This window comes from Sinocyclocheilus anshuiensis, unplaced genomic scaffold (genome assembly GCF_001515605.1).
Source record: "Sinocyclocheilus anshuiensis isolate Anshui unplaced genomic scaffold, SAMN03320099.WGS_v1.1 scaffold111, whole genome shotgun sequence".
NCBI lineage: Eukaryota > Metazoa > Chordata > Actinopteri > Cypriniformes > Cyprinidae > Sinocyclocheilus > Sinocyclocheilus anshuiensis.
This window is the reverse complement of record NW_015552549.1, coordinates 394,718-406,072: the sequence shown is the minus strand read 5'-3', so window position 1 is coordinate 406,072 and position 11,355 is coordinate 394,718. Positions and strand designations below refer to the sequence as shown.

Below are 11,355 nucleotides of genomic sequence, written 5' to 3'. Positions count from 1 at the left end.
CCAGATGTTACTGCTGTGTCTTGGCTTGAGGTTAAAATTGTAACATCTTAGCTTTTATTTCTCCTTTATCAATCATTTAGAACACCCTGTGATAATAAAGCGTCTTTACGTTTTTGTGGGTCCAGAGTTGTCAACTCAATCCATAAGTTAACTTTAATGGGATTCAGTGACACCTTTTATTGCAGTGAGAGTGAGCAGACTCCTTGCTGATCTCTGAGCAGTCTGGGCTACATAACTGCCTCCCCAGCCAGATCTGCACTGTAACTCTAGAGCTTCATTGTCACGCTCTATATCACCTCACTGACCCCCGGACCAATTATACAGCTGACCCGGGTTTGATGACATAACCTCTCCGGATCGGGGTGCGATCACCTCGTGGGGTACCCTAATGCCTGTCAGGCCATGTCAGCTCACCATGCTAAGCAGATACTTCCCAGAGCTTCTCCCAATGGATGGAGCAGCAATGAGGGCCTGCAGACAGAACATATAGTTCTTTCTTTTTTTTCTGGTGTATAACAGGAATAAAGAGGAGGAATAATACCTTGCCGTTACGTTGCTTTTCACGTGGCCCACTAATACTGTTGAAATGTCAGGCCTGACTACAGATTTTGAGAATTGAAATGGATGGGTGTGCTGAACAAACAGGCCGTGTGTATGGATGCATGTTTTGGATAGAGGTTAGAGCTCTTTATGGGTGTTAAGTCTTGTTCGAAGCAACAGAATAATCAGATCATTCTTCGCGTCCCAACCAGTTGGTGGACATTTGTGAACTGTAGGATTGGATTTCAGTTATTCGATCTGGTCACCACATTTTACATGCACCGTGACGATCTAATGGAAAACAAGTGGCCAAATGGGCGTTTTCTCTTTCGGTGTCAAATATAGAAGCAAAACAGTGTCCCCTAATGAATGTATTGCTATGAATCACAAGGGCAAACAGGAGTTTTGTATTGTATCCGTTGCTTTTATATGTCCTTGCTAAACGATTAAGACCCGAGGGGACTCTAAGGGAACGTTTCAATCATCACAGCTCTGTTTTTAACATACAAACAGCTTCTGGATCCCTTTCTCCCATGCAAAGGTCTGTAGACCTCTAAAGACCTCTGAATGATTAAGTGGAACGTGCGTACAAGTGCATAGGACTTAAGATGGGCAGAAACACGTGTTAGAGTAGGAATGAGTTTCTCGTGAGAGAGAAAAACATTAATAGAAAATTATTTGTGCTCTGTAAGTTTAATGTGTGTGTTTGCCACTTCAGTTTTGAGTCTGGACATGCTTGTTCTCTTGATGCCGCAGGCTCCGTTAACCTGATGTGCTGACGGGGACGACGGACCCAGTTTGACGGCAGAGGAGGGTGAGAAAGCTCTTTTGTGTCCACAACATATTGTGCAGCAGACTACTTTTTCTACACTTTTATATGACCATACACACAAAAATAAAAATACAGCTTTCCACACTCTATTGAAAAGTAGGCTTTGGACAACCAGCTAGACAAGAATCAGTCAATTTAATTGTCACAAGACACTGGAAAACCATTACATGCCAAAAGACTTGTTTTCAGGATTTACTTTTCCAGCAGCATAATGGAATTGCAAAAGTGCAGCCTTGCATGTCCATACAGAGAGGTGTTGGAGGAAAGCCAAGTGATTGATAGGGGTCTCTGCTATAGCAAGCTTTGGATTTTGTCATATTTGTCTTTGGATGTTTGATGAAACAGATAACCATCTCCATTGGTGGGAAGGGGGATTGGGGTCGGTTGTCGTATGTAGCAGTGACAGGCTAGTTTTTCAAGATTCAAGGCTTGAACTGAACTGAAACACTGCTCGACGGCCCTCAGCTCAGCTCTGGTGAGGATGGTGAAGATACATTCATGAAAAACAGTATGGATACAGGCATTACTCTGCACCAACAGACTCTTCAGATGAAGTGTACTGCAACTCAGTCGCCCAAACTTACATCTTCTCTGCGTTCTGACCTACTCCTCCATGAAGCAGAGCTCTCAGGAGCATTCTGAGAAAGTGTTAATGAAATCCCCATCTTTGTCTGAGAGGGTATAAAATAATCATGGCGTGACTGGAATTATTAGTATTCACAGTGCCCTAAGATTCAATACATTTTTAATCGAGGTGAGCTTGGCTGGGTGTTTTACCGATGTAGGATTTTAGGCACTCTCTTATGAAGAGCTGATTTTGCCGCAAGGCGGTGTTTGTGGATATACGCAAAAGCTCTCTTTTTTCATAACTACAGACAAACGCCGAACAGGAAAATGGGGGAGGGACTCAAATGCTAATAACTTGCTGCATTGTCTAATCAAGCATCAGAATTATGAGTATAGCTAACAGTCTCATAAAAGCCTCTCATCTCGGCCTCATAATTTGTGTCTTGCTAAAAGTTATGAGGGTTTGACGATGCCTAAACCAAGGGTTGCTCATTTTTATAGATTATTACATCATAAATCGGTTGAACGCTAAGGTGGTGTGGTCATTCTATGCCAATTTGTCTTGTGAGCGCTATCAGACTTGAAGGAGATTTTAGTGATTCCAATCTAAAACCGATTAGCAATGGGGTTTAGTAACCAGGCTGTGGCCACCTGTGCCAAAGAGGCTCAAACTCAAAAGGCAACTGCTCCCAATGGGGAGAAAACAATAATGGCTTGTAAAAATGTCGTCTGGATATGTAGCTAAAAAGTGATGGATACATAAGCATGAAGCTAAATGGTGTGGATACAAATAATGTGTGTTTCTTAAATAAATGCATGTAATATAGACCATACAGGCTTCTGTCACAGCACCCTGAGAAATTAACTGAAATATAACAAAAATAACAACAAAAGAATGGGAAATAATTTCCAGTATGATGTCAAATAAAGGCATAGAGTCAAGGGGAAAATCATCAGCTCTGTTAGGAAATTTCTTTCTTTTTTTTTTTTTGGTCTAATGTCTTCAAACCATGCTACCATTGCCTTTACATTGGATGTTCAAACAAATGGCAAAATGCGTGCATATGGTTAGATGTTATGCTTCCCCCAAGATAAGAGGTAACATGTTTACTTTTCTTCTCCTGGCAGCACTGTGGAGTAGATTTGCTATTTGGCACTTCAATAAAAAGAGAGATGGTCCGCCGTGTGAAGCAGCTCACCCTGGCCAGTTAACAGTCATGTATCTCTGCTGTAAAGCAGTGTGTGTCATGGGGGAGGAGAAGAGGGCTCAGGACGATGATCTCTCGCTCATGGAAGTGGAGTGTGATTTGGATAATGAGACACTGTGGCTTTATCCTTAAGCTTCAGATGGCTGACAACTCTTAGGCTCATTGGTAGGATGATGTGTATTGACCATTGGACAGCACTATGAGATGTAATCAAGCTGTTTTAAATAGATGTGCCGATGAATTATATATTCATTCAACATTTTTAGAGGTAATTGTGTAATCAGTAATTATAACTGAATCAGAAAACACTGATTGCATTTACATTGCAATCAGCATTCTGGATGCGTGTGTTAACATCTTGGTGTCAAAACTTGATGAGTTAAATTGAATTTATCTCATTAAAACCATTTTTTTGCATTGTCAGGTTTTTAGAATAAACTATTTCTGATAATTGATTTGTTGTAGGCAGATGGTAAAATTGTGCAAGATGAAAAATAGTTGCTGACCTGTCCATAATGGGCCTGAGCATTTAGTTGTTCCTTTACTTTAGTTTCCCTGCCACTTTCTTCTCTCATGAACACCACTTATAAGCCAAGAGTTGCCAAAACGTAGCAATGGGACAAAGCGCTGTGGTCACCTTCACGCTGGAGAGAATGGGACTAGCACACCTCGGAGAAGAAACTGACGCTTTCGGACTATAACTGTTTGGACCAGGCTCCCCACTGCTCACACATCATGCAAAGTGTGGCCATGAAAGGGCTCTAGAAAGCAAATGAGGAAAACCACAGGAGGAGAGAGACAGACAGAGAGAGACAGAATCTGATAGCTCGGGCTCAATACCCCCCACCCCCGTTCCCGGCCCACAATTCTTCGCAGAGCTGAGGGTGAGTGACTTGTCCTGGATTTTTTGTGGACAGAAGAAGAGTTGCTTGAAGAACCAGCAGGTGCTATGGACATCACTCTTCAGGCTGGGCTAGCAAAGGCCCCTTGTTGCAAGGCCCCCCAAGGCAAAGGAAGAGCATAGAAATCAGAACCAAGGGGGAGGGCACTCTAAGCTGTGCCTGTGGACAAAAGGACATGACACATGAATAAGGTACAATGCAGGAACCAACAGTGTTTTTCTGTTGTTTTACTAATTGGCACAGGTAGTGGGTTCTGAACATAACATCTAAAAAAAAAAAAAAGGTTTAGAGAAAGTTTTAAATATCCTAAAGTTTACTCAAAAACATCAAACTAGTTGTGTATTCAGATATCAAAACAACATTGCCTTTCAATGTATTGGAGGAAATAAAAACACTGATATATTTCCACAGAAGAAAGACATGCATAAAAGCTTGGAACGACATGAGGGTGAGTAAATGGTGACAGAAATTTAGTTTTTAGTTTAGCTGAATAACTACAAGATATATTGTTTTAGCAGAATTGGTGAAGGCAGCTGTATAATGTAGTGGGATGAGCTCAGTGAAAAAAATAAATCCAAGATGGCAGACAAGGTGAATGAAATGTTTCATTCAGTATTCAAAGGTATCACAAAAAATAGTTCAGTAATTATTTTACCAAATATTTGTGTGTCCTGCACAAGAATGTTGGTAACTAAACAGTTTCAGTTCCCATTGACTTCTATTGTATTTTTTGTCCATATGATGGACGTCAATGGGAAACAAAACTGTTTGGTTACCAACATTCTTTAAAATATATTATGATACAGTTTTGGAACAACATGAGGGTGAGTAAATGATAGAATTTAAATTTTTGGGTGAACTATCCCTTTAAACTATCACACTTCTAAGTTCAGCAAAATGCTAATGTTAAACTGCTGAAATGAACTGCAGAGTCAAGTCTGTCATTTATGAGGTTTTGCTTTTATAAACTGATGTAATTTATGCATTTAGAGTGCAGCACTAGAATTATGTTCCTACACTTCACTTTGAGCAAGGAATCTATGTAAACCAGTGAGGCCATCTTTTAATGTTTGTTTCATGAATTCACAATGATTTCATATAACTTTAGATGTCAATGAGCTTCATTCTTCCAGTACAACAGTGCCCACTGAACGATAAGAACCATCTTTTTACTTTTTTTCTTACACCTGCATAGTGGTGCGTTTGAGTCATGTACAATGCAGCACCACGGATTCTTATCTGAACCATGTTTTGTTTGTAACTCATGACATGTTTATTTGTTTGTGCTCTGTGACATCGTCAATTGTCAGAATATACCAACAACAGCGAGCTGTGGGCACTTTAAAAGAGGAACTTTGTATCAGGCAGTTGCTTTCTAATCATCCAGTGTGCCCCTTGGTACTGAATGAGGCAGCTTTCCAATTTCTAGCTCTCTGCAGCGCAGTGCCTTTGTGCTAGGAAGTCTTTGAAGAGGAGGTCTCTCAACATGTGCTGTTCCTCTCATATGTTGTGGCATCTGGATCTTGTAACGGGTTGTTTATTCTTATGTTGCTTGTGTTCCATTACCACAACCTTCAGTTCTCATAATCTTCAGCTGAGCTTTTAACCTCCTTTTTCAGTTTACTTCCTAGAGCATTCACAATGAGGAAGCCTTGTCCAACAGGTTGTTTAGTTAGACTGGTTGGTCTTAAGGGATTCATAATATATACAGGCAAGTTAAGCTCAATCAACAGCAATTGTGGCATAATGTTCATTTACCACAAAAATGACTTTTTCCTTCTTTTCTTTAAACAAATGTAAACATTATAGTGAGGAATTTTCAACTGAAGTAAATAGGGCCAATCTGTAAAGGCTAATATACTCAGTGTTTTAAAAGTATAATCAAATGACTTAAACAGTATGTGTTAGAGGGGTCATATGATGCGATTTCAATTTTTCCTTTCTCTTCAATAATGTACAGTATATGGAAAATAATGTGTTCTTTTAACTTTAAACCGCATAAACACATTTCATTACACCAAATACACCAAATAATGTTCTTTTTAGCAACATCATATGACCCCAAAATTTTCTACTAACCATTTGTGTTTAAAGTTATATACAACTTAACAACAGTTTATTGCCAGGACAACATTGTGCCTAGAATCCTAAAATGACCGTAAAAATGACAAGAACAACTTTATAGCTCATATAATACACAAGTTTTAACACAAAAATTAATACAGTTTGTTAGCTTGACATTTTTGTTTTTAAATTAACCAAAAATTGGCCCCATTTACTTCCATTTACTCTATCCTTTTTTAAAAAGAAAACGGGACAAGGCAAAATAATTTTTGTGGTAAACAAACATTTTAATAAATTCTGTTGATTGAGCTTAACTTTGAACTCTGTACATTCCTTTAAGGAAACTGTTTTTTTCTAGAAAATTTTTATTCTCACAAGTGTACACTTATTCACACCTTGGTGTTAACTTGTAAGTTCTCGATTCTACACAAGCCATGATTTCCTTTGTACTCTTGTATAGAACGATGCAGTCAGTCAAGCTTTTAACAAAGACATCCTTCTCGTCTTCAGGCAAGGTGGTGCAGTATAATGACAAAAGAGAGAAAGCCTTTCAAGTGCCTCCACTGTGGCCTTGTTCGGTTGTTCTCTGTCTGTTATCAACCCTTGAGGAGAGTTAATTGCCCCAGTCAGTCTGTGTCCCGTTTTAGCCATAGATGATGAAGTGTGAGGCTATGTTTCTCACACTGCACAAAATGTGAGAAGTTGTACGCTAGCCAGATGCAGGTCAAACACTTTAGTGGGAGTCCCATCTGGGCCATAGGCTGATTTACTGTACTGTGTCATACAGTAATTATCACAACATATACTCTTTAGCGATAAAATGTCTGTCAAGGAAATGAATATAAATGTAAATGTATCACATTGTGGAAATAATGAACTGTGAGTGGATTAGGATAAGAATTTTGGGGAATGGTACCAAAGGCTTGATTGGCACATTAGTCGCCTCAAATGGACTGGTTCAACAGACTGGGCCCAAAGGAATGTGGGTGAATGCGCTAAAAGATGTGAACTTTGAACCCTAGTACGGCATGAAGGGAGCTGAAGAAGGAGCCGAATGAAAAAGAAATCTTCATCTTGTTTGGGGTTGAAGTGCTGTTTGTGGACTCTATATTGTGAGTCACTGAGCCGTTCCATTTAATCGAGCTACACAACTTCCTGCAGCTCCCCTCATTGTGCTGCCAGTATGCTGGGGATCAAAACAAGCATTGACTGCCCAGCTCACTCAAAGGATCTGTGCTTTTTATTGGTCGGGATGGGAGAACATGCATGGTCCTTGCTCTTTTGTCCACCTTTATGGATGTTAAGATAGTGTTTTCCCTTGGATTGTTGAAGCATATGAATAGGAATTGTTTGCCAAGAGGGAAAAAATGTAATTCGCTATAGATTGTAAATCTGTGGTGGATTTGAGGGTTTGGGATTTCTCACTTTTTATTGCCCTCAACTCTCATGATTAACTATGCCATAAAGAGCTGACTTGTCCTTCTTCATAGATTCTGGTCTTATATGAGGTAAATTTATTGTGAGACTCTGCAGACTTGTGATGTGGACTCCTGTAGGGACATTGTCCCCTGTACAGTCATCTTACTCTGCAAACTGTTTAAATCCATTTTAAAAACTGTGTCAGCATTTCAGTGAGAAGACTATAAGTAATAAAATGTAAATGTGCTGATAAGATCTGTCAGATACAGTTCTCTTTTATTTATTGATGTTGTAACTTGAATGTTTCCTTAATAGAGTCCATATTAAAATAAAGGCTTTGGTGCTGCATCACTGGAAATTTCATGGAGACAGTGTTTGTAGGAAGAGAAAACACTTTTATTAGACAAAAAGATTAAAGTGCTTGCCTGAGGAATTGTTTATCTAGACATTAACTTAAATATCCTTTTTATGTGAAAACCAAGCTAAAGCGGTTCAAAGTAAATTCAGGAGAATTATCTTTGGAAAGGGATTTTAATTGCCATTATCAGGATAACAGAATCATGTTGACTTGGATATAATACAGCATTGACAATGTATTATATTCCACTCTGTATGGGTTTTGTAGATCTGCTGGAGGAGATTGGGACCACAGAAGCCAGCAGTCTAAAGTCCGGTAATCTCATAAAGACATGCTGTTTTTCTGTGCCAGTAGTAATCTATAATTCATGGAAGAAGTGAATGAGCAAGCAGGTTTCTGTCAATCACAGTCTCCCTTTCCTCATGTTATTCTCCAGCATTCCCAGCCTATCTCAGTATGCACTCAGCAAAACTTCAGAAATTGAGACAGGTGCTACTTCCCTCAAGGCCTATCCAGAACTGGTCCATTAATAAATGAAAATGTGATTCGTTTATTGTCCCCCCCCCCATATTACTTACTCATATGTGACCCTGGACCACAAAACCAGTCTTAACTCGCTGAGGTATATTTGTAGCAATAGCCAAAAATACATTGTATGGGTCAAAATTATAGATTTTTCTTTTATGGCAAAAATCATTAGGATATTAAGTAAAGATCATGTTCCATGAAGATATTTTGTAAATTAGGGTTAGGGTTAGGGTTAGGTAAAGTTACTGTAAAGTAGGAAGTATATTAAAACTTAATTTTTGATTAGTAATATGCATTGCTAAGAACTTAATTTGGACAACTTTAAAGGCGATTTTCTCAATATTTAGATTTTTTTGCACCCTCAGATTCCAGATTTTCAAATAGTTGTATCTCGGTCAAATATTGTCCTGTCCTAACAAACCACACATCAATGGAAAGTTTATTTATTCAGCTTTCTGAGGATGTATAAATCTAAATTTCGAAAAATTAACCCTTATGACTGGTTTTGTCATAAGGGTTAATTTATAATTAATCCTTATGACTGGGTCACATATTCTGTTGGGCTCTTATTTTTTGCTTTCAGGCTATTGCGTTGGTAATGTCAAACTGACCTTGCTCTAAAATGGCATGGGCCCCTTATGGGAGAGGCGGGGTCGAGGGCGTCTCCTCCTCCAGCCAGAAGGTCTTTGGCTCCGGCCGGCTCGAGCAGGATTCTGCCGCAAAGGAGTCCTCATGCTGCCCACCTCCTCCAGCTCTTTGCTATGCTCGGTGGAGGCCATTGGACCTGCGGACGGAAAGAGGGTATGTGAATTATGAAACATAAAATAACTGAGTCACTTTGGTTAAAGGTGATGAGTGGAACCGAATTGCAAAATAAAAACTATGTTTCCAAACAAAAATATTGTCTCCAAACAACATTTTTCCCCATTGATTGGGGACAGAGTTAGCCCCGCCACCCAAAATCACACCATTGGCTAAGCCCCAGTGTCTTACAGTATAAGTGGATATTGGACAAAGTATTTTAATTAAAAAAAATACACATTTCACCTTTAAGAAACTTAATTAAAATCATTTATTGCAGCAACAACTACCAAAAATCCAAAGAAAGCCCCTCAGCACAGTCACACACACTGTTTACGTAAAAATCTTTGAACTTCTCACATCATGTGAGAAGTGTCTGTCTCAAGAACACTGGGGAGACACTTATCCTGGGCACATATTTTGTCTGTGTGTCTGTGTGCACTACACTGCTCGATTGTGAGTGTGCTCAGATGTTTCCAGTCATCTCTCAATAAGTGTGAGTAGATCCTTTAAGCCCGTCTCATATCCACAGCTTGATCCACATCAGTACGCACTAACCTCTCACCTATTTAGAAAAATCAAACAAAGTCCTCTGGAGAGAGCAAACATTCTGGGAGATTTTGGGGAGACCTTGATCTGTGCAGCATCTGATGATCTCCCATTCAAGTCATGAATTGGCTTTCTGAGGGTGTTTTGTTTGAGTGCATCGTAGGGATTGGATGTCTTTCCATCTGAAAGTTTCCAGTCTTTCTAATGGCAGAAGCTAGAATCAATGAAACCCGTCTTTTCCTACATTATTGAAGGGGATGAATGGGTAAATGTGCTTGGTCAATCATCAGTTATTGTATAGTATGTTTTCCGTTTCAGGCCACTGCTCTCCAATCCTTCATTCCATACTATACACATATAATACTATCCTCTCTCCGCTGACGTGCATAAAGATTATTCATGTGGTTCTTCTAAATGCATCTCCCTTTTATGCATACGTCTTTCTGTCTTAACCTTTTTATCTGTCTTTAACTCCAATGCACGCAAAAAACGCTGCCAGAAATGTCTTAAAAAAGGAATCTTTCAGTGAGAGCTCAGCAAATGCCTATCCTACAGAGTAAACAGAGAATCCCATTAACCTTTTCCCAGCAAGAACTTGAATGAGATTGGGTCAAGACATTCCTAACATCTCCCTGGGGAGTGACAGACAACCTATATTAAGAAGACTACAGGGAGCAGCTTTTTTTGAAAATTTCATAACACATGCAATTGTTGTGAATTAAACCAACAGTTACTGTGAGAATGAGCTTGGTATTAAACCTTCTAGATATCTGGTTTAGGTAACGCTTTAGATTACAACCCGCAAAGAACTATGTAAGTATACTGAATTTACGGTGTACGTTTCTGTAATTATAGTGTACCTATAAAGAACATACGTGTAGGTATAAGGGAACAATGTGTTACGTTTGGGTAATAAGGGGGTAACAACCAGATATGCAACCTGCAAAGAACTGCGTAAGTAAACTGAAGTTACAGTGTAACTTTTTTGTAATTATAGTGTACCTATTCAGTACCTCCGTGTAGGTATAAGGGAATAATATGCGAAGTTTGGGGAATAAAGGGGTAACAACCTGTAAAATTACAAATCATTTATACTGTAAGTATTTTGAAACTAAGAGGTGCTTATTCTAATATTACGTGTTATGTATGGCCTAAACAACAATCTTATGTACACATTCTATTATAAAAGGATGGACATGATGGAGATTACTGAACAACAAAACTGGACATCTAGTGAAATGAGTTAATGAGTTTCTGCTATGATTTATAATTCACAAGTCTACTTACCTTATGAAAGCTTATTCGTCGATTTCAGCAACTTCACACCAGCAAATTCTCAACACCACTATCACCAAATAACTTTGCATGATATACCAACAAGGTTCAATGCAGCTTAAAACAAATTTACCTCTTTCCAGCTGTTCGCAGAAAAAATACATGATACAACATTTGTATTTCAGTGGATGTATACTGTGGTGTTTTTATAGCAAAAAATAAGTTTAATTTGGCCATCGAACAATTAAATTAAAACTAGTGCAATATTTTTCTCTGTAATTACTGTGCAAATATACACTTGTTCTGTGTTTA

At 38.9% G+C, this 11,355-nt stretch overlaps 1 protein-coding gene across 1 annotated transcript in view; it reads right to left on the bottom strand.

Annotated features, from left to right (window-relative positions):
• Positions 1-693: 693 nt before the first annotated feature.
• Positions 694-11,355, bottom strand: part of apln (apelin) — a 23,788-nt gene continuing 13,126 nt past the window's right edge. Inside the window, exons 2-3 of the mRNA XM_016454894.1 lie at positions 9,030-9,202; positions 694-4,208 (exon numbers count right to left, since the gene is read on the bottom strand). Of these exons, the coding sequence (XP_016310380.1) occupies positions 9,036-9,202 (167 nt within the window). The 3' untranslated portion in view covers positions 694-4,208; positions 9,030-9,035. The remainder of the gene's footprint in view (positions 4,209-9,029; positions 9,203-11,355) is intronic.